This window comes from Microcaecilia unicolor, chromosome 9, assembly GCF_901765095.1.
Source record: "Microcaecilia unicolor chromosome 9, aMicUni1.1, whole genome shotgun sequence".
Lineage (NCBI taxonomy): Eukaryota > Metazoa > Chordata > Amphibia > Gymnophiona > Siphonopidae > Microcaecilia > Microcaecilia unicolor.
In genome coordinates this window covers 97,065,536-97,088,685 of record NC_044039.1, presented here as the reverse complement: position 1 = coordinate 97,088,685, position 23,150 = coordinate 97,065,536, and the positions used below count along the sequence as shown (strand labels likewise).

General features: G+C 45.3%; 1 protein-coding gene across 5 annotated transcripts in view; it reads left to right on the top strand.

Moving 5' to 3' along the window:
- Positions 1 to 23,150, top strand: part of INTS13 (integrator complex subunit 13) — a 165,743-nt gene that overhangs the window by 53,624 nt on the left and 88,969 nt on the right. For 3 of the 5 annotated variants that reach the window (XM_030214880.1, XM_030214878.1, XM_030214879.1), the window contains exons 7-8: positions 152 to 280; positions 408 to 431. In XM_030214880.1, coding sequence (XP_030070740.1) covers positions 152 to 280; positions 408 to 431 — 153 coding nt within the window. The remainder of the gene's footprint in view (positions 1 to 151; positions 281 to 407; positions 432 to 23,150) is intronic. The other 2 variants (XM_030214882.1, XM_030214881.1) reach the window with 1 other exon arrangement.

Sequence of the window (23,150 nt, the reverse complement as noted above, 5' to 3'; positions counted from 1 at the left end):
AGGTCTAGGATTCCAGAATGCAACCTTTCAGATAGATTACTGATCTCTCACAAGCAAAAGAGAAGATAAACTGGCTTATTCATTGATGAACTTATTTTAATTGTTTGTAGAAACACATTTAGTAATATGATATGCTTTGTGTAATTTTTAGCTCTCCTCTGTATTAACCAGCGAAGTTCACAGTGTCCGTGCTGGACGGCATCTTGCCTTAAAACTAAACCTTTTAGTACAGCAGCACTTTGACCTGGCTTCCACCACTATAACTAATATCCCTATGAAGGTAAGCTACTCTAATCTCTTTCCTTGGGTCTCAGTAGCTGCATCATTTTAGATGTGTTTGAAGATCTTAACATTTATTTGAATCTTTACACATTGTTTTTCTCTCCATATCATTTTTTTTTTGCTAGCCCACATTCAATGTCTGTGACCAGGTTAGTACATTTGAAGAAGAAACCAACCCAGAAAAGGATCACATAACAAAGTGCTGGCATTGCTTGGTCAGCAGTTAGGATTAGGCAGCAAAAGTTTTATATTGGTACTTTTCATACACTTAAAATAGAGAATATGCTTACCTCCAATTTCTTTTTGTTTGTGACTCTTTGAAATGTAGATGTGTGCAGTCGACATCCCTTGTTTGTGCACTCTGCTGGTACAGTAAACCTTTTTCCTTTGTATCATGTTCATACCAACCCATCCTAAAGGTATGCATAATTAGAACCACAAGGAATAGACATATAATTTAGTTGTAGATCTTAAAAACTGTTTAAGCAGCAGTACTAGTTAGTATAAGTAGAGATAATACTTCCTAAAGCAGTAGTGGCCCTCAGAGTTTTGTTCAAGTAGTAAGTAAGACTTTTCTCATGAGATTCTCAACAATCCAACTTGTAACAGGTCCCAAACTACTGACCTCTGAAGCAGGCAGCAGCTAGCTCAAACTTATCAGAAAGAGCAATTATTCTTTACCAATCCTTTCATTTCCCAGCTGTTTCAGCATTTCAAATGGTCCACACAAACGTGCACCTGCAGTACAGCTCCTTGGCGTTCAGTCCCATACTCTACCACCCTGGGCTGTTCCTTTCACAAACAGCCAAAGAGACTGTCCATCCTGCTAGCTTGGAAACACATCTTCACTGAGCAATCACATGCTCTCCTCTTTTGAGTCCTGGGCAAACCTTTCAGGCTTGCTAAGCAATATCCTCACTCTTACCAAGAATTTTGCAACAGTCCACCCATGCTGCTTTAAAACATTACTAAAGTGCAAACCAGTAGCGTAGCTAGGTTGAGGATGCAAGGGGAACGGAGAGTGGACTGCCGACGGCACTGGCGTGTATTTTAAATGTGACAGATCATGTGAAAAATAAGTGCTTGCGCTGTCGGAAGTCCGTTTGTGGGAGCGGCTGCTCCCCTGGCAACCCACCTACCAAAAATGCTTCTTGAGTAATACATGCCCATACCTGGGGTTATCATACGTCTGGATTCCCCCGGACATGTCCTCTTTTTCAGGGAACTGTCGGGGGTCCGGCTGGTTTTTACTAGCCTGCCCATTTGTCCAGGTTTCTGGACAGGCGAGCTGGCAAGTGGCCTGACAGGCTGATTGGTGTGCAGGCCTTCTCTCTCCTCCGCCTGAACTTAATGTAATGCACACTGGTAATCTAGTGGCCTTTTCGGGGCAGGAAAGAACCCTACTAATTCCTGCCCGCTGCTACCACTTCTTTAAATGACTGCTGAGACTTCAAGCAGCGGCGACCTCGCAAAGCTTCCATGGAAGTCTCGGCAGCCATTTTAAAGCAGTGGCGACAGCAGTCAGTAAAAAGGGGTTCTTTTCTGCCCTGAAGAGGTCCCTAGACCACCAGGGGAGGGGAGGGAAGGGGATGGGGGTTCATATGCTGTACATGGGAAGGAAGTGGTTTCATGTTGCAAATGGATTTGAGGGAGAGATTGAAGGGGACAAGCTGCACATGGATGGGAGGGAGAGTAGGGGACAAGCTGCACTTATCCAAGGGAAGGGAATGGAGAGGGGGACATGCTGTACATGGAAGGAAGGGTAGGGAGAGGGGGAAGGGAAAAGGGGTAATGCAGCACATGGATAGAAGGGAATGTAGAGGAGAGGGGGGTCATGCTACTCATGAATGGGAGGGAAAAGAAAGGGGGACATGAAGCTCATGGATATTTGCTTTTTTGGAAATGTACATATTTTCTAATTTTGTATTTAGCAGAGTATGGAAGAAAATGCATTTCTGTTACTTTTACCAGTATTTTCACTGCTTATGCAATCTGGTTTTCTTGGGGGTCAAGGTGACTGTGCGGTATGGGGCTAGGGTCAGGGTAGCATTTTTTTTTTGTCTGTCTCCACAAATATGGTAACCCTACCCATACCTTTACATGGGGTTTATCTATTTATATAATCTAGTTCCATCTTTGGTCTCTAGTAGGGATCTGGAGCTATGGGATTCCTCTTCCTCCCACAGTTATCAGCTTCTTCTCTGACAGCACCAGGCTGAGCCTCTTCTCTTGAGCTTCTCCCAGGGCCCATATCTACTGTGTTGTGTGCCTGGAGAAGTGTGCTTTTGCTTTGCCCTGCCCCCACCCTTCCAGGCTTTTCCTCAAAGACTCGTGGCTGTCCAGGCTCGCACTTTCCAGTTAGTTCCCCCTGACGGCAGAAACTTTTCCACTCACATTTCTAATGTCACCCTGAGGCTTCTCCATGCCAATCAAGTATGGATGTGGGACCGTGTTTACATGTCACTATATATTTATTTATTGCATTTGTATCCCACATTTTCCCACCTTTTTGCAGGCTTAATGTGGCTTACAATGTATTGTGCTTGGTGGTACTAGATAAGAACGTAATCAGTTATTGTTACATAGAGGTTTTGAGTAACATGGTAGAAGTTTAAAGCAAGCAGATATTATAAAAATACTTATATATTATTACATAGAGATTTAGGATAACATAGTAGAAGTTTAAAACAAGCAGATCTTATAAAATAGTTTTGTGTAAAGGTATAGGAGATGCATGTATTTATTTTTGTTGTTCTGTGTAGTATGCCTTATTAAAAAGATGCCTTATTAATATCTTCAATGATATTCGAAAGTTTGTTAGTTCGTAGATCTTTTTCAGGTTGTGCGGCATTGCATTCCATAGCTTGGCACTCAAGTAGGTAAAGTTTGCTGCATGCGTAAGTTTGTATTTTAGACCTTTGCAGCTTGGGAGATGAAGGTTAAGGAATGTGCGGGCTGATCTTTTGGCATTCCTAGTCGGTAAGTCTATCAGGTCTGACATATAGGCTGGAGCATCTCCATGGATGATTTTATGAACTAGGGTACAGATCTTGAACGTGATGCGTTCTTTGAGTGGGAGCCAGTGTAACTTTTCTCGTAGTGGTTTGGCACTTTCATATTTTGCTTTTCCGAATATAAGTCTGGCTGCTGTGTTCTGGGCTGTTTGAAGTTTCTTGATTTTCTGCTCTTTACATCCAGCGTAGAGTGCATTACAGTAGTCTAGGTGACTGAGCACCATTGATTGTACCAGGTTGCGGAAGATTGTCCTTGGGAAGAAATGTTTTACTCTTTTTAATTTCCACATTGAGTGGAACATCTTCTTGGTTGTGTTTTTCGTATGACTCTCTAGTGTAAGATGACGATCGATAGTCACTCCAAGAATTTTTAGGGTGTCCGAGATAGGGAGTGTCAAGCTTGGTGTGTTTATGGTGGTGAATTTACTTGTATTGTGTTGAGAGGTTAGTATTAAGCATTGGGTTTTTTCTGCATTAAGTTTCAGCTTGAATGCATCCGCCCATGAGTGCATGATGTAAAGACTTTGGTTAATATCGCTGGAGATTTCCTGTATATCTTGTTTGAATGGGATGTAGATCGTTACATCGTCTGCGTATATGTATGGGTTGAGGTGTTGGTTGGTTAGTAGTTTAGCCAAGGGTATCATCATTAAGTAGAATAGAGTCGGTGAGAGGGGGGAGCCCTGTGGAACTCCACATTCAGGTGTCCATGTGGCAGATGTAGTCGATTTAGTTGTCACTTGGTAAGATCTTGTGGTTAGGAACCCCTTGAACCAGTTAAGAACGTTGCCTCCGATTCCGAAGTATTCAAGGAGATGTAGCAGAATACTGTGATCAACCATATTGAAAGCGCTGGACAAGTCAAACTGTAGAAGTAGTAAGTTTTTGCCAGTTGCGATCAATTGTCTAAATTTGGACATGAGAGTAACTAGTACTGTTTCAGTACTGTGGTTAGAACGAAATCCTGATTGGGAATCATGGAGTATTGAGAACTTATTTAAATAGTCAGTAAGTTGTTTGGTTACCATTCCCTCCGTTAGTTTGGTTATTAGGGGGATAGATGCTACTGGTCTGTAGTTAGTTATTTCGCTAGCATTTTTCTTTGTGTCTTTGGGTATGGGAGTGAGTAGAATATTTCCTTTCTCCTTTGGGAAGAGACCTTTTTGTAGCAAATAGTTCAGATGTTCCGTGAGGTCTGTTATAAATTGTTGAGGGACAAATGTTATAAGGTTGTTGGGACATATGTCTAATTTACAGTAAGATTTAGCAAATCTTTTGAGCGTTTGGGAGACGATGCCTTCTGATAGTGTCTCGAAGTTTGTTCAGGTTCTGTCCGCTGGGTATACGCCATGGTCTGGGTCTAGACAGTCGAGGATTGTAGCGTAGTCGGTGGTGCTGATAGGTATCTGAAGTTGTAGTTTTACGATTTTCTCATTGAAGTATTTCGCAAGGCTGTCCGCTTAATGCAAGGGTCTGGGACCAAAGAAATGCATGCAGTTAACCGGAGCGTGCACTTAACTGTTGTGACCCAAAGAAGCTTGACATCTGATAAACATATGTACAGTACTGCTTATTATTATACGTACAGTATACAGTCTCAGTTAACTGACATTAGGCTGGCTTGAAGTAATCAGTTATAGTCCTCTGTACACTGTTGAGTCTGTGAGTTCCATAGACTACGTCTGCCAGACGGTAAAAACTGTCATAGCACTGACATCCAGTGGCCTCCAGATAGGCCCGCACGGTGTTGAGACTCTCCAGAGCTCTTGCAAAAGTGACAGGAGGAGGTTGTTGAATTTCATTGGCATATGCCTTGCTGCTCATTTCTTCATCTGTTCCATCATCAGCCGTTGTTGCCTGCATGTAGGAGAATATCTCAACATCAGTGATGACTTCAGCTGTTTGTAGATCGTAATCAACAGCTACGTAGCGATGGAACTCCTCTTCAGTAAAACCGGCTGGGATGTCAATAACCTCTTCATCTGACGCATTTACAACAGCTGGACCTGCTTCATCCCTCTCCACATCCTTAACAAAGCTTGCCCGCTTGTAGCAGTTCACAATGGTTGCCTGTGTAACATGATTCCAGGCTTCTTTCTGCATATGTAGGGAATCCAACAGTGATAGATTACGAGCCAGTTCAACAGCACGTTTATCCTTGTCAGTCTGGTCATCCATAACGCTCATCAGATGACGTAGCACAAGAGCCCGATAATGGTGTTTGAAATTGGCTATTATGTCCTGATCCAGAGGTTGGATCAGAGAGGTAGCGTTTGGTGGGAGGAAGACCACCTTGACGTTAGACAGTCTGACATCATCCCTGTGTGCAGCACAGTTATCACAAAGGAGCAAAATCTGACGCTTTTGTGCGCCCCATTCTAGTGCCTAACTTCTTTAGCCACTGCTTCCAAATTTTCCCAGTCATCCACGAATTTGCGTTAGTCTTGTATGACACAGGAAGTCGCTTAACTTTCTTGAAGCAACGGGGCTGTTTGCTCTTTCCAGTGACGAGGGGTTCCAACTTCTCACTCCCATCCATATTGCAGCAAAGGAGGATTGTCCGTCGGTCCTTCGATGTTTTACCTCCAGTAGTTTCGGCATGTTTGAATGCAAGTGTTCCATCAGGAATCGCTTGCCAGTAGAGACCATTTTCGTCAGCATTGAAAATGTCACGAGGTGCAAACTTGTTCAAGATGGTAGGAAGAACTCAAACAACCCAATTTTCAGCACCAAAATCATCAGCGTCTTGTTTCTCACCATGGTGTTTCTTGAATTTTATGCTGTTCCTTTCCTTCCATCTTTCCAACCATCCAACAGTGGCTTTGAATTCAGTCAGTCCAAGACTTTCTGCTACCTGGTTAGCTTTCTCCATAAGCAGTGGACCACTGACAGGAAACTGTCTGCTCGTCACTGGAGAAAACCACCGAAGAAGAGCATATTCTACCTCCTCAGCTTTTCCCTGCACGTTTTCGTTTCTGTTGTGGATTTGTATTGTTTTGCCAGTCTTCCAGAAGCTGGTCTTTCTGCTTCAAGACACGTGAAATTTGACTGGGATGGACACCATATTCTTTAGCAATAGATGCTTGACTTTGTTTTCTAATTTTTTAAGAACTTCTATTTGTTCAGCCAGTGTTAAAGTCTTACAGTTCCGCCACCGTGACGACGACCCTGGTGCATGTGCCAACAGCATTCTTTCCCCTTATCTGCCTGGGGCAGTTAAAGAAGCGGTAAATTTGAAATCTCTGTTGTCACACGCCAATCGGCTTCCATATTCCATGCCCGCACTTATGCGGAGTCTTTCCTGCAGAGGAGTGGTCTTGAACCATGCATATAAGTGAATCTTGCACTTATCAGTAGTGCGCTAAAACGAAGTTTGTCCCCACCCATAGAAATTGATGGTGCCAAAAATGGGACCGAAGTACGGCTTTAGTTAAACAGAGCATGCTCTTATCCGACGTGCACTTAAATGGAGTGCACTGTGTGTGTGTATGTGTATATATATTTATATATATATATAGGGGTACAAAAGAAACATTGGTCAGTAGAGCGGGGGGGCCTAAATGAGAATACTGCACCCTTCACCAAAGCAGTATGCGCTTTTCAAACCATTTTTTTCGCTATCGCGAGTTCCTTCCCTTGCGGGTAATCATCTTTTTTTATTTATTTCTCCTGTTCTCTTTTTCTCTTGTTTTTTTAGCTTTTGTTGGTTTCCTTTATTTTTCATGAGAGGTTATACAGTTAGACCGTAGCCCCAATCTCAATTTGAGCGCTCCCCTTTATTTACTTGTTCAAGATTAAGGATTTATTTTAGCCAAAATTCTTTTTTTTTTTTGCATATATATTTCTTTATTTCAAATTTTTTAACAAGAATAATCTTGTTAAGGAAATACAGCCTGGAAATTATTAAATAACTATTACATCAACATTATTAGGAAAAACATTAGCCAAAATTCTTTTCTCAATGTCCCAAAAGGCTCCCAGTGGCTTCAAGCGGTGCGCCAAATGTCGCTGCGTTATTTTTTTCACAGACCCACACAACTGGTGCATTGGGTGCTTTGGGCCCTGATCCCTCTGTTTGTGATCGTTGTCTTCATATGCAGGCCAGGACACAGAGAGTGCAATTGTCTCAACAGGAGAAGCTTTTGGCTCTTCGAAAGCTAGACCATCGTCTTTGGCACAGGCAGCATCGACCTCCATGGCTGCTCCGACACTGGTAACCACTGGGAGTGTACCAGCATTGAGTGGGTCTCCACCTGCCTCGATACCAGGCACTGTTAGCAGGCCCCGGGACCGGTCAACATTGGACCCGACACCAAGGAGATGCTCGGATTCGGTGATCTTGTCGGCTCCGGGAGATCGAGCCTCTGTGCATCAGGGGAAGCCCATAAAGCATGAGCATCGGTCCTCCTCGACGCACTGTTCCAGGAGCACAGGGGCATTGGACTCTCTGATACCTCACAAGCGTCAGCATCAAGAGGAGCGCTTCTCTCCTTGGAAGAGGTGCCAGTGCATCAGTAATTGAGCAGCCTGGTCCCTTTCACCGGTTTGGCACCAGTGACTTCACAGACTGCCTCTACCCCGGCTCCTATGCCTTTGCCGATGCCCGCCCTCGATAAGCGGTTCCAGAGAATGCTCCGAGAGGAGCTGGCACAGTTGCTGCAGAGAGCTTCTGCTTTGACATTGAGGGTGCTTGCGGCCACAGCAGATCAGTTCCAGGCCCTCTCTGAGGCTCCATCGATGCCGGTGCCCAGAACATCGACGCTGGCACCTCACAGGGCGTTGGAGCCGAGGCCTGAGTAGGCAGTACCCCCTCTGACATTGAGGGAGGAAGCTTCCCCGCAGTCTGAGAGAAGGGCTGCACCTCAGTGCTCCTCGGAGCATGGGCGTCATTCCACTAGATCGAGGCCTGTGCAGACTCACTCCTGATTCTCAAGAGGAAGAGGAGACTGACTGGAACCATTCATGAGAATCAGACAAAGATCCACATTACTTCTCGGAGGAGGAGTTATATAGTATCCCTTCTGATCCCTCACCTCCTCAAGAGAGACAAAAATCTCCTCCAGAGCCATTCTCTCACTGGTTTTGTCAGGGAGATGGCTGCGGCCATCCCATTTAATTGGAGACAGAGGAGGAGCCCAGGGCAGAGATTTTGTATGTCTTGGGCTATAAATCTCCTCCCAAGGAAGGGGTCATATGCCATTGCACCCTATCCTTAAAGATGTATTGATGAGGAACTGGGAATCTCCCCTTTCAGTGCAGGTGGTACCTAAAAAGGTGGATACACAATATCATATCCAGAAGGCTCCCAGATTCGAGAGGGCCCAGTTGCCTCACCACTCTTTGGTAGTCGAATCCGCTCTCAAACAGTCTAAGAGCTCTCAGTCTCATGCCTCGGCACCCCCCGGGGCAAGAGGACAGAACCTTAGATTCGTTTGGGAGGAAAACGTTTTAGGTCTCGATGCTCGTTGCCCGGATCCAGTCCTACCAGCTCTACACAAGCATTTACTTGGAGCCCCTAGTTAATAGTACACTTTATCTGGCAGATTCTCTCCCTGTGAAGGAGGCCGCCGAGCTTCGCCAGTTGGCCAATAAGTAGACGAGTGTTGGCATTATTTGGTTAGGGGTGCTTATGACACTTTGATATTGCATCCAGACTCTCCGGAATGGGTGTAGGGATGTCAGAATCTCATGGCTGTGTGTGTCTGACCTGGAACAGGTTGTTCAAGAGAGGTTGGTGAAAGTGACCTGCCGAGGGGACAACTCATTTGGAGAGAAAGTGGAAGAGGTTGCTGACCTCATTAAAAAGCACACTGATACTATCCACATTCTCGGCAACCTCCATCTGCATCTTCTTCAACAAGAAGATTTTCAACTGGGCAAAGGCGTAGGTGCCGGCCTTCTGCTCGGTCTACTTGGATGGCTCAGGGCCCCTTTCCTAGGTCTTGCCAGCCCTGTCCCCAAAAATCACAATATGCTCCCCAGTCAAAGCAGGGCATGGGCTTTTAACTGACTCCAACTGAGCATAATGACACAAAGATTATCCATTCCAGACAACCTACTGGTCACCACAGATGGCCCCTTATAACTTCTGACCAGTGGATGCTTCAAATAGTCCATCGCAGGTAAGCTCTAAATTGACATCAGCGACTTCCAGATTCCCCACTGAGAGCATCTTGCATCAGCTCTCAGCACAAGTAAGTACTTATACAGGAAATCTCCATCCTTTTGCAGGCCCAAGCGGTTGAACCCGTACCACTAGGGGAAGAGGGGCAGGGATTCTATACCAGGTACTTTCTTGTGATCAAGAAAATGGGAGGATTCTGGCCTATTCTAGACTTAAGGGCCCTGAACAAATTTCTGGTGAAGGAAAAGTTCAGGATGGGTTTTCTTGGGCACCTACTTTCTCTCATTCAGGAAAACGATTGGCTATGCTCTCTGGATTTAAAGGATGCCTATACCCCATTTCAATACTTTCCATTCACAGGAGGTATCTCATATTTCGAGTGGGGAAATGCTACTTCCAGTATTGTTTTCTGCCATTTGGCCTAGTGTCTGTCCCCAGAGTATTCACCAAGTGCCTGGCAGTAGTCACAGCACATCTATGCAGACTGGGAGTATGTGTTTTCCTTATCTGGATGATTGGCTGGTCAAGAGCACATCTCAGGAGAGGACAGTCGTCAATGTGGTTGACTATTCAGGTGCTAGAACTACTGGGGTTTGTCATAAATTATCCCAAGTCCCATCTCCATCCAGTGTGACTATTGGAGTACATAGGAGCCTTGCTAGGCACAGTGCGGGCTTGGGCCTTCCTTCCTCTAGTGAAGGTCTGTAGCAGCCAGCAGGTTTCATCTCAACAAATGTTGAGACTGATGGGCCACATGGCCTCCACATTTCATGTCACTCCCATGGCACGGCTCCATTTGAGAACAGCCCAGTGGACCTTAGCCTCCCAGTGGTCTCAAGCAACGGGGAACCTAATGGATGAAATTTGCATCCCATCAGAGTTGACTCAAACCCTTCTTTGGTGAACTAACCAGTCCAGTTTGACTCTGGGCCTTCCATTCCAAATTTCACCACATCAAAAGGTGTTGACAACGGAAGCATCAAACCTGGATTGAGGAGCTGATGTGGATTGGCTTCACACTCAGTGTCAGTGGTTTGCTCAGGAGGCTCATCTTCAAATCAATCTCCTTGAGCTAAGGACCATTTGGAATGCTCTAAAGGCTTTCAAAGATCGACTCCAAAAATTCAGACAACCAGATTGTGATGTTTTATGTAAGCAAGCAAGGGGATCCTACCCCTTGTGTCAGGAAGCAGTAGATATATGGCAGTGGGCTCTCCACAGGATGAGCCTCTGTGCCATATACCCTATCAGCAAGAACCGCTTGGTGGACAGACTCAGCAGGGTATTGCAACCACACGAGTGGTCTCTCAACAAGGGCGTAGCCCAAAAGATCTTCTGAGAGTGGGGCACCCCCTCGTGGATCTTTTCACCACTCATCTCAACAACAAGTTACCTCAGTTCTGCTCCACAGGCTTGGATCACACGGCAGACTAGTGTCAGATGCCTTTCTCCTACATTGGGGAAGAGGACTTCTGTATGGGTTATCCTCCTACACCTTTGGTAGAGAAGACCTTGCTAAAACTTGGGCAAGACTGAGGCACCATGATACTGATTGCTCTTTATTGGCCACAACAGATATGGTTCCCTCTTCTTCTGGAGTTGTCTTCAGAAGATCCCTCTAAATTGGACTGCTTTCTGACCCTCACGGCTTGGTTGTTGAGAGTGTAGAACTGCCTGTCCAAGCCGACTGTCACATTGGTTGTCCTCATCCAAACAGTAGTGGGATGTGAATGTGTGGATGAAGACCACATTGCAGCCTTGCAAATTTCCTCTTGGAGGCTGATCTCATGGGCTACTGATGCAGCCATGGCTCTGACATTGTGAGTCATAACATGTCCTTCAAGAGTCAGCCCAGCCTGTGGAATATAAATCTGAAGGTTAGATTATGTAGTTGTGGCCTGGATTGGCCACTGTTGGAAGCAGGATACTGGGCTAGATAGACCATTGGTCTGATTATGTTCTTACAAGCCATAAAGCCCGTTACAACGGGCAACATTGAAATAGCCAAACAGGCAATATGTTTTATTTCTGAAATGTAAAGAGAGAGAGAGTGTGTATATGTGTGTGTGTGAGAGTGAGCGTGTGAGAGAGAGAGAAACAGAGCACGTGTGTGTGTGTTGCATGTGTGTATGTGAGAGAGAGAGAGAGAGAGACAGAGAATGAGAATGTGTGTATGTGTGTGTGAGAGAGAGAGAGACAGAGAACGTGTGTGTGTATGCATGTGTGTGTGAGAGTGAGTGTGTGTGTGAGAGAGAGAGAGAGACGGAGAACGCATGTGTGTGTGAGAGAGAGACAGAGAACGTCTGTGTGTATGCATGTGTGTGTGAGAGTGAGTGTGTGAGAGAGAGAGACAGAACGTGTGTGTGTGCATGTGTGTGTGAGAGAGAGAGAAAGTGTGTGTGTGTGCCCGTCTGTGTGAAAGAGAGAGAGAGTGAGTTGAGAGAGAGAGATTGAGAGTGTGTATATATGTGCGTGTGTGTGTGTGAGAGACAGAGAAAGTGTGTGTGTGTGCGTCTGTGTCCAAGAGAGCGTGTGAGTGAGTTGAGAGAGAGACAGAGTGTGTATATGTGTGACTGTGTGAGAGACAGAGAAAGTGTGTGTGTGTGCGTCTGTGTGAAAGAGAGTGTGAGAGTGAGTTGATAGAGAGACAGAGTGTGTGCCCCCCCTGTAGCCACCCAGCGATTCTCCTCTCTCCCCTGCCCCCCTCCAGCCACCCAGCGAGCCTCCTCCCCTGCCCCCCCTCCAGCCACCCAGTGAGTCTCCTCTCTCCCCTGCCCCCCCTCTCCAGCCACCCAGCGATTCTCCTCTCTCCCCTGCCCCCCCCCTCCAGCCACCCAGTGATTCTCCTCTCTCCCCTGACCCCCCCTTCCAGGCACCCACCGATTCTCCATCCCTCCTTTGAAAGCCCTGCCCGTCTGTAGCCTTCCCTTCGAGTTCGTTCCCTCTAAGTCCCGCCTTCTGACGTCATTTCATCTTTCCACGAGGGCAGGACTCTGAGGGAATGACCTGGAAGGGAAGGCTACAGACGGGCAGGGCTTTCAAAGGAGCGATGGAGACTCGGTGGGTGCCTGGGGGGGGGGGGGGCATGGGAGAGAGGAGAATCGCTGGGTGACAATGACGGACTGGGCAGGCGGATTGGGCGTTTGTTACAGACTGCCGTTGATCCGCTGGTCCTGCCTCTACATGCTGCTGTTACTGCCTCTAACAACGTCGGGACTTGGGATAGATCTGTGACGTCGGTCTCTCTTCATTTATATAGTAGGATATTATTTATTTAGATATGATCACACCTTTTTCAGTAGTAGCTCAAGGTGAGTTATATTCAGGTACACTGAGTATTTTTCTGGCCCTGAAGGGCTTACAATCTAATTTTGTACCTGAGGCAATAAAGGGTTAAGTGATTTGCCCAAGATCACAAGTAGCAGCAGTGGGATTTGAACCGGCCATCTGTGGATATGAAGCCTGGTGCTGTAACCACCAGTCTTATCCTCCAGATAATAGAAATACTGCCTAATCTGATGAACAGGTCAAGGTGGTGTACTTTGGAATTTGGTGAGTGGTTTGCGGGGATACAGGAGAAGGGTGAAGACAGCACATTTGACACTGAAAATTTATGGGGTTTGAACTGAACATGTCAAGAGTGTCAAATTTTATATTGGTTCAGGTTCTGCTGAAAGCCCTTTTGCTTCTTTACCTAATGAGAACCTGCCCCACCTGTTATCACATGATGAACAGTTTCTGCACTGCTCCTTTGCAAACAGTGCCTGTCCTGCACCAGCCTGTGTGGTTTTTTTGTTTTGTTTTTTAATGCAAGTGACCTGTTACTGAGGTAACAATGAGCTTTTATTTTACCTTCTGGCCATTTTTCCACATTATTATTGGATATATAATTTTTTTAAATTTATTCAAGGGTAAGTCTATACAATAAGAAAAAACAAGATATCCATGTACCTACTATAAATACTTATATGAACAAAGTTTAATATCCTGCCCCTCTCCCCCCCCTTAATCAGTCTCCAATATCCACAGTAGAATCAGGATCATGGGTGGACCTACACATGACCAGAAAAAGGAAAACTTTAAAATATAGTCTAGGAGGTATGGGCAGCTGCCCTCCAAGTCATGTAAATGTCCCATATTTTGTGGTATGATATAATACAATTATATTTATGAGCCGTATGTTGGGACATCAAACAGTAATAATCCACTTTTTTGAAAAGTCTCAAGTGATGGAACAGCAGATTGTTTCCAAAGTTGTGCCAATGCTGTCTTAGTGTCCCTGAAGACGTGTCACCAAAGAGTGTATTTCCTTCAGAATACCGGAAACCTTATGATGCAATAAGCAACAGTCTTCACAGAGGGGATAGATGACCAGTAGAAATGTATTAAGTTCCTTAAACAGCGCTTTCCAGAAAGCTTGTACTGATGGGCATGCTACTACTACTACTGTTTATCATTTCTATAACGCTACAAGGCATACGCAGCACTGTACACCATACACAAAAAAGACAGTCCCTGCTCAAAGAGCTTACAATCTAGATAAGACAAGTAAACAGACAGAACAAATAAGGGTAAGGAAATATTAGGAGAGGTTAAATGACAGGGTAAGTGAGAAGTGGTTAGGAGTCAAAAGCAGTGGTAAAGAGGTGGGCTTTAAGTTTGGACTTGAAAACGGCCAAACACGGGGCCAGACGCACAGGCTCAGGAAGTCTAATCCAGGTGTGAGGTGCAGCAAGACAAAATGAACGGAGTCTAGAATTAGCAGTAGAGAAGGGGACGGAGTACTCGAGGGGGGGCGTAGGGAGAGACAAGAGTGGAGAGGTACTGGGGAGCAGCAGAGTGAATACACTTATAGGTCAATAAGAGAAGCTTGACCTGAATACGGAAACGGATAGGGAGCCAGTGAAGTGACTTAAGGAGGGGGCTAACGTGAGCATAGCGACTTTGGCGGAAAATGACTCGCGCAGCAGAGTTTTGGACTGATTGAAGAGGAGAGAGATGGCTAAGAGGGAGGCTGGTGAGAAGCAGGTTACAATAATTAAGACGAGAGGTGATAGGAGTGTGGATAAGGGTTCTGGTAGAGTGCTCAGAGATGAAGGGACGGATTTTGTTAATGTTATAGAGAGAGAAACTACAGGTTTTGGCAATCTGTTGAATATGAGCAGAGAAGGAGAGAGAGGAGTCAAAGATGACCCCAAGGTTACGAGCTGATGAGACAGGGAGAATGAGAGTGCCATCCACAGAAATAGAGAAAGGGGGGAGAGAAGAGGTAGGCTTAGGGGGAAAGATGAGAAGCTCAGTTTTGGCCATGTTAAGTTTTAGATGACGGGACATCCAGGCAGCTATGTCAGATAGGCAAGTTTTAGATGATGGGACACCCAGGCAGCTATGTCAGATAGGCAGGCTGAAACCTTGGACTGGGTGTTGGTTGAGATTTCAGGGGTAGAGAGGTAAATTTGGGAGTCATCAGCATAGAGATGGTATTGAAAGCCATGAGATGATATCAGAGAGCCAAGGGAAGAAGTGTAGATGGAGAACAGGAGAGGACCGAGAACAGAACCCTGAGGTGCACCGATTGGTAGAGGGATAGAAGTAGAAGAGGATCCACCAGAGTGTACACTAAAGGTGCGAAGCGAGAGGTAGGAGGAGAACCAGGAAAGAACAGAGCCCTGGAATCCAAATGAAGACAGCGTATCAAGAAGTAAGCTGTGATCAGCAGTGTCAAAAGCGGTGGATAGATCGAGAAGGATGAGGATAGAATAGAGAACTTTGGATTTGGCTAGGAACAGGTCATTGGAAACTTTTGCAAGTGCAGTTTCAGTTGAATGAAGAGGGCGAAAGCCAGATTGGAGTGGGTCAAGAACAGCATGAGATGAGAGAAAGTCAAGACAGCGGCGGTGAACGGCGCGTTCAAGTAACTTGGAAAGGTAGAGGAGGAGGGAGATGGGTCAATAGTTGGAAGGACAGGTAGGGTCAAGTGAAGGCTTCTTCAGGAGCGGTGTGACCACAGCATGTTTGAAGGCATCAGGAAAGGTCACAGTGGAAAGAGAGAGATTGAGGATATGACAGATAAAAGGGGTGAGAGTAGGAGAGATAGTGTTAAGAAGGTGGGTAGGAATGGGATCAGTTCGTTTTGAGGAGGAGAGAAGATGTGATGTTTCTTCATCAGTGACCTGAGGAAAGGAGGAAAAGGACAGAGGGGTTGAGGAAATAGGGGAACAGACAAGGGGAGGGACAAGGGGAAGGAGACGCGGGGGTTGTTTGGTAGAGAATTAAAAATTTATCTTCTGAACCTTGTCATGGAAGAACTCAGCTAGGGTCTGGGGGGATAGTGAGGGGGGAGTTGGGGGTGGAGGCACCTAGAGGAGAGAGTTTAGTGTGGCGAAGAGAAGTTGAGGGTTTGCGCCAAGAGAATTAGTCAGCTGGATGTAGTAGTCTTGTTTGGCAAGCGAGAGAGCAGATTGGAAGGAGGTCAACATGAACTTGAAGTGTGAGAAGTCAGCAAGGGCACAAGATTTCAGCCAGAGGCGTTCAGCGGAACGGGTACAGGAACGTAGGTAGTGGATTTTAGGGGTTAGCCATGGCTGGAGTTTGGTACGTCTTGTAGGACGGAGTATGAGAGGTGCAAGAGTGTCTAAGGCAGAGGAAAGAAAAGTATTGTAGGAAGAGACGGCGTCATTGACAGATTTGAATGGTGTAGTGGTAGAGAAGAGATTCAAGACATTGGAGGATAGGGTAGTAGGGTCGATGGCCTGGAGATTCCTGGATAAGTTGGTTAAGATAGGACACGATTGTCAGGGCTCTCACCCAATCTCTGAAATTGTGAGCCCTTGGGCCACTGCCAAGGAGTGGCAGCGGCAGGCAAATCACCCAAGCAGAAAGCAGTGCTGAACACAACAGGCAGGAACCACAGAATATAACTAGAGGCTTTAATAGTAGACAGTAACAATATCCAGTAGCACAGCAAAGTCAAAGGGCAGGCAGCAAACACGGGTAATCCATAAACTAACCAGAGTCTTTTAGGCAGGCAGAAAGCAAAATCAAAGTCCAGGTCTAGGCAAAGGGTCAAACACACAGGAAACTTGCAGAGCAGGAACTCCAACGAACCAACAGGAACTCAGGATGACCTTTGATACCAAGGCAAGCAAGGCTCACAGAAGCTAATAAGCCCCTCAACAGCTGACCCACAGCTGCAGTAAATCACCAGCCAAGTAAGGGTGCTGTTCCAGGACAAACCAGCAGAGCAAATCTGGCAACCTGGAAAATCCGGACCAGACTCACTGAAGTCTGGAACATGGAAGACAGCAGAAAACAGTCCATAGCAGCCACCAGTTCTGGCCACCAGAGGGCAAGGAGAGCACCCACATGGAAAACAGTCACAAACGTGACAACGATTGGGCGGGGGGAAGTTTAAGAGTGAAGGTTATTAGATGATGGTCAGAGAGGGGAAGATTTGAAGTAAGGGAATTGGAGGGAGAGCAGTTGTAGGAGAAGATAAGATCAAGACAGTGACCATTTTGGTGGATAGGGGAAGTGGAGCATAGTTTAAGATTGAAGGAGGATGTTAAGGTGAGGAACTGGGAGACGTAAGAGTTTGAGGGATCATTGGCATGAATGTTAAAGTCACCAAGGATGAGGGAGGGGGAGGAAGGATCATGAAAGAAGGAAAGCCAAGCGTCAAAGTCGCTGACAAAGGATGAAAGGGATTTATCAGGGGGATGATAAATAACTGCGATTCGAAGAGGCAAAGGAGTGAATAGGCGGACAGAGTGGACTTCAAAGGAAGAGAAACAGAGAGACAGAGGTGGCAGAAGAGATTGAAATTTGGAAGAGGGTGCGAGTAATAGACCAACACTACCACCGCGGCCAATAGGGTGAGGAGTATGGGAGAAAAGATAACCAATATAAGAGAATGGGAAATACCCTCAGAAACCAAGCCTTGGTTTCTGAGGGTATTTCCCATTCTCTTATATTCGGTATATTCAATCTGCACAACCTGGTGGATTGTACAAGGCTGTTTTTCAGTTTACATAGTATTAGATTACCTAAGTTTGATCAACAGCCTATACTGTTGTTGTATACAAGAAACGTTAACCACCATGGCAGAGGGCTGCGACTGAAGCAGTCATCATGGAAGAGCCAAGTCTCAGTTATGGTGAGCAGATGGAGGCTACGAGGATAAAAAGGTTTTGGATAAAGGAAAGTTTGTTACAGATGGAGCGGGCATTCCATAGGGCGCATGAAGAAGGGCAGAGAAGAGGGGGGAAGGAGAGGAATAGAGATGAGATTAGAGAGGTCACGGTGCAACATGCACAAATAGGATGAGGGTTGGTGAGGGGGGGCCAGGATTGGGATTGATGTCTCCAGCAGAGAGAAGAAGAAGGAGTAAGAGAGTACGGAGGAGAGTAGGAGAAGAGTGGCGATGAAGGCGAGATGAGTTCAGATAGAATGGGGAAGGTTCGATGGAAGGGATGAAGTGTTGAAGGCAGAAAGCAAGGAGGGAGGAAGAGGACAAGAGAGATGGTGAGGTAATAAAATGAACGAAAGGGCAATGTATGACTGTAGTGCATAGTGGTTTCGGGTGGAGGAGGAGAGTGTGAAATGGAGCCATATGTATAGACTCAGGCAGTCCTAGGTGTTAGCTAACAGTCACAACAAAGGTGAGGCGGCTGAAGGCTGGAACAAAGGAGTCGAGGGTGCAGGACTGGAGTTTGAACTGCAGGCAGGAACAGATGATGCAGGCTGGGGCAGAGGATGCAGGCTGGGGCAGAGGATGCAGGCAGGAACAGACGATGCAGGCTGGGGCACAGGATGCAGGCAGGCAGTGGCGTAGCTAGGGTAGTTGACACCCGGGGCCGGTCATTTTTTAACACCCCCCCCCCCCCCCCCCAAATCCAGTACTAGGCATACCGAGAATACAAAACACTCAGGACCAATAGCGCAATTCTACCATACCATAAACAGTCATTTCTACAAGTCACACAAGCATCTTAAACGCTACAGTGAGCACTAGAACATCAATTCACCTATTGTAAAACGAAAACAGACAGATTAGTACAGATCGTCGATCCTGCACAGTCAATGCCAACTGAAAGCCATGTCTTTTTCACAAACACAGATACACCCTAATCCACTATAGAATAAGTAATCATAAACTTTCTATTTAGACAAAAATTAAACTGAACCCCCGATGCCAGACTCTGCATACAATGCAACACCACAGAAACAGAAAATGTCCCCTAGTACTGTGCAAAATATAAAATTTGAAAAAACTAACAAATCCGATCACCACTTTACAAATTAACAAATAGAAATAAAACAAATATAGAAAATAAAATACCATTTTATTGGACTAATACATTTAGCTTTCAGAGGCCAAAACCTCCTTCCTCAGGTCAATACAGTATAGTTCTGTTATAGTATCCTATCCTGACCTGAGGAAGGGGGTTTTGTTCTCTGAAAGTTAAGTCAAAATGTATTAAAAATTAGTCCAATAAAATGATTACCTTATTTATATGTTCTATTTATAAACATTTATTAACACATAAACACAGATACAATACTATACCCTAAAGCAAAAAATAAAAAAATATATTTTATTTACAGTTTGTTGTCTCTGGTTTCTGCTTTCCTCATCTTCTTTTCACTGTCTTCCTTCCAACCAGCATCTGTCTTCGCTCTTTCTCTGAAATCCAGTGTCTGCCCTCTCTAATATCCCTTCCATCCAGTGTCTGCCCTCTCTCTCTGCCCCTTCCATCCACCATCTGCCCTCTTTCTCTCTCCCCCTTCCACTCACCATCTGCCCTTTCTCTCTGCCCCTTCGATCCGTCTGCCCTCCCTCTCCCATCCATCCAAGATCTGCCCTCCCTCATGCTCCCCCCTTCCATCCAGGGTCTGTCCCCTCTCTCTGCCCCCTCTTTTCAGCCCCCTCTTTTCACCTGCACCTAGTTCCAGTTCCAGCCCACATCTCCCACTTGCCACCCTTTTCAGCCCCACTATCCCACCAGTCCCCAGCCCTTTTCTTCCATCAGTCCTGGGCTTCAGCCCCCAGCCACTTCTCCCTGTCCCCTTTTCAGCCCCTAGTTTCAACCCCAGCCCTTTTCTCTCACCAGTCCCGAGCTTCAGCCCCAGCCAGTTCTCCCTGTCCCCTTTAAAGCCCCCAGTCCCCACAGTTTCAGCCCCTGCCCCTTTTCAGCCCCCAGTTCCAGTTTCAGACCCCTTCTCCCATGAGCACTTCCCTCCCCAGTCCCCTTATCCCCTCTGAGCAACCCCACCCTCCCCAATCCCCTTCTCACCTCTGAGTACCCTTCTGAGCTCCCCCACCCTCCCCAATCCCCTCTGAGCACCCCCACCCCTCCCCAATCCCCATTCTCCCCTCTGAGCACCCCCACCCTCTCCAATCCCCTTCTCCCCTCTGAGCACCCCTCCTCTGAACTCCCCACCCCCTCTCCAATCCCCATTCTCCCCTCTGAGCACCCCCACCCTCTCCAATCCCCTTCTCCCCTCTGAGCACCCCTCCTCTGAACTCCCCCACCCCCTCTCCAATCCCCTTCTCCCCTCTGAGCTCCCCCCGACCTAGTCCCGTCCCCCCTCCATTGAGAGCCACAGAGCCCTCTTCTCCTGCCACCGCCTGCCTTTTTTTTTTTTTTTTAATCCGTGCAGCCACGCAGGCAGCGCTTCGCGTCTGCCCTGCGTGTGCTGTGAAAGAAGTAAATCGCCAGTGCTGGCTTCGGGCCTTCCCTCGATGTCCCGCCCTCTTGTGAGGTAACTTCCTATTTCCTCGAGGGCGGGACATCGAGGGAAGCCCCGAAGCCAGCGCTGGCGATTTACTTCTTTCACAGCACACGCAGGGCAGACGCGAAGCGCTGCCTGCGTGGCTGCATGAATTTAAAAAAAAAAAAAGGCAGGCGGTGGCAGGAGAGAGACGCGACGGAGCACCCCCCACCCGCGGACACCCGGGGCGGACCGTCCCCACCGCCCCGCCCTTGCTACGCCACTGCAGGCAGGAACAGGTGATGCAGGCTGGGGCATTCCCACGAGATGTTGATAAAGGTTACCCATGCTCACCAAAGTTGTACCAGCACAGTGGTGAACCAGTTTTATAAATCCGAAACAGTCTCTGTGGAGTGTAATACCACTGATTTAAAAAAAGAAAAAAAATCTTATAACCATTCTCAATCATAGGGTTGGCAATAGAAACATTAAACAGATATTGAAAGACTTTTCCCATTGTTTAGGGTAATAAGTTTGAACTATATTACTGTTTTTGTGTCACACCTCCCAAAGACCTCATATTCAAAATGATGAATCTTAAAAAAAATTTTATGTATAACAAATGGAACCTCAAATGCCACCCAACAAACCCTATCAATATAGGGAGCGAGGTACTATCACTGGTCCCAACAGGGCACATAAGGAAAAAAAACATCCGAAAAAACTCACCAGTTTTCATACTTCAACCGGACAGAGACTGGATACTTAAACAATTTTTCCTTAATAAAAGACCAGGTTTACTTAACTGTAAAATTAGAATGTATCCAGATGTCTCTAGAACCAAGCAGAAAAAAAGACAAGAATTTCTTAAACTGAGACCAAAAGTAATGCAACTTGGGGCATTATTTTGGCTGAACTTTCCCTGCAAGTGTGTGATAAAATTAAGTTCAATTAAGTATGTATTTTTTGAGGCAAGTCAATTGAATTCCTTTTTAGAAGCAAAGCTGAGAGATCCACTGCAGCCATTACCAGGGACAATAGTAACTTCAACCCCATAGATAGTTTGTACTGCCTGGACTGCTCATACCAGCCAACATGATTTGATTTTAGAAGTTGGCTTCTGAAAATTTATAGGTTTCCTTAAAATTGTGATAACCCCCTGATATTGTGGACTATAGACGAGTAATGGTTCTTTTTTTTTATTTTTTAAATTTCCTTAATGTTTATATCTTGATAATCTTTGTTTTAAGATACTAAATCGTCTTTATCTGTATTCAAGATGTTCTTGATGTAATTAAAAATTTAAATAAACAAAAAAAAAAAAAAAGAAAAGAAAAAACTCACCAGCATGGAGAAAAACGGATGGTTGAAAAACCTTATGCTCAGAAAAAAAGGACTAGAAGGTGAAAACAAAACCCCAAAACAAAACAGTCCCGTGACTCCTAGGTGAACAATTCACACTCAAAAAGACCTATACGCTTGACCCAGTGCTTACGACCTCGCTCCCTATATTTATTTATTTATTTGTTGCATTTGTATCCCACATTTTCCCACCTATTTGCAGGCTCAATGTGGCTTACAATTTCCATCATGACTTATGCCATTTCAGAGTACAGATACAATTGGTAATATATATAGAAACATGGATGATATAATGAACAATCAGGTAAAAAAGGGAGAACATACAATTAGAATCATATATTGAACATGGATTACATAGTAAATTAGGCAGTACGATATAGGGAAAAAAATAGTCTGATTGTTAAACAGATGATGGAGAATTATGGTTCTAATTAAGAGTCATTATGGTATGTCATGTCAAAGAGATGTGTCTTCAGTGCTTTACGGAAGTTTGTTAGGTTGTGAATTATTTTCAGGTCAACTTTTAGAGCATTCCACATTTGCGGACTCAAGTATGAAAAGCTGGACGCATGTATTACTCTATATTTTAGACCTTTACAGTAGGGGAAATGAAGATTTAGGAATGTGTGTGCTGATCTTTTAGCATTCCTGGGTGGTAGGTCAATGAGGTCTAACATGTAGGTCGGGGCATCACCGTGAATTATCTTATGCACCAAAATGCATATTTTGAAAGTTATACGTTCTTTAAGAGGAAGCCAGTGCAAGTTTTCTCTTAGGGGCTTAGCACTTTCGTATATTATACATACAAAATTTTTTAAGATTCATCATTTTGAATCTGAGGTCTTTGGGAGGTGTGACAGTTCATACTTATTAGAATTTTTGGTAATATTACTTTAAGTTTGAATTTCCCTTTGTTAAGTTAGGGTAATAAATGCAAGACAGGAGTGTTTCCCATCTAGCAATGTATTTCTGAACAGGTGTATTATCTTTTTAATAATGCGTTATATAGTCTAGAGACCCCTTTTTCCCCGTGCCCGAGTTCATGGCTAATTCTACGGAATAACATCTTGGAAGCCCAGACGTGTTGCACGTATTTGCAAAGGTGGAAAGAAGAGAAAACGACAGCCAGCATGGTTAAAAGGTGAAATAAAAGAGGCTGTTATAGCCAAAAGATTGTCCTTCAAAGAATAGAAAAAGGACACAAATGAAGACAATAAGAAGCAACATAAGCACTGGCAAGTCAGATGCAAAGCATTAATAAAGACGGTTAAAAGAGAATATGAAGAGAAACTTGCCGCAGAGGCTAAAACTCACAGTAACATCTTTTTCAGGTACATCAGAAGCAGAAAGCCTGCGAGGGAATCCATGGGACCATTAGGTTACGAAGGAGCAAAAGGGGCACTCAGGGTGGACAAGGCCATAGCAGAGAAACTGAATGAATTCTTTGCTTCGGTCTTTACGAAAGAAAATGTAAGAGATCTGCCTGTACCGGAAATGGTTTTCAAGGGTGATGATGTGGAGGAACTGAAAGACATTGCTGTGAACCTTGCTGATGTACTGAGCAAGATTAACAAATAATAAAGTAGTAAGTCACCTGGACCAGATGGCATACATCCAAGGGTACTCAAAGAACTCAAGCATGAAGTTACTGATCT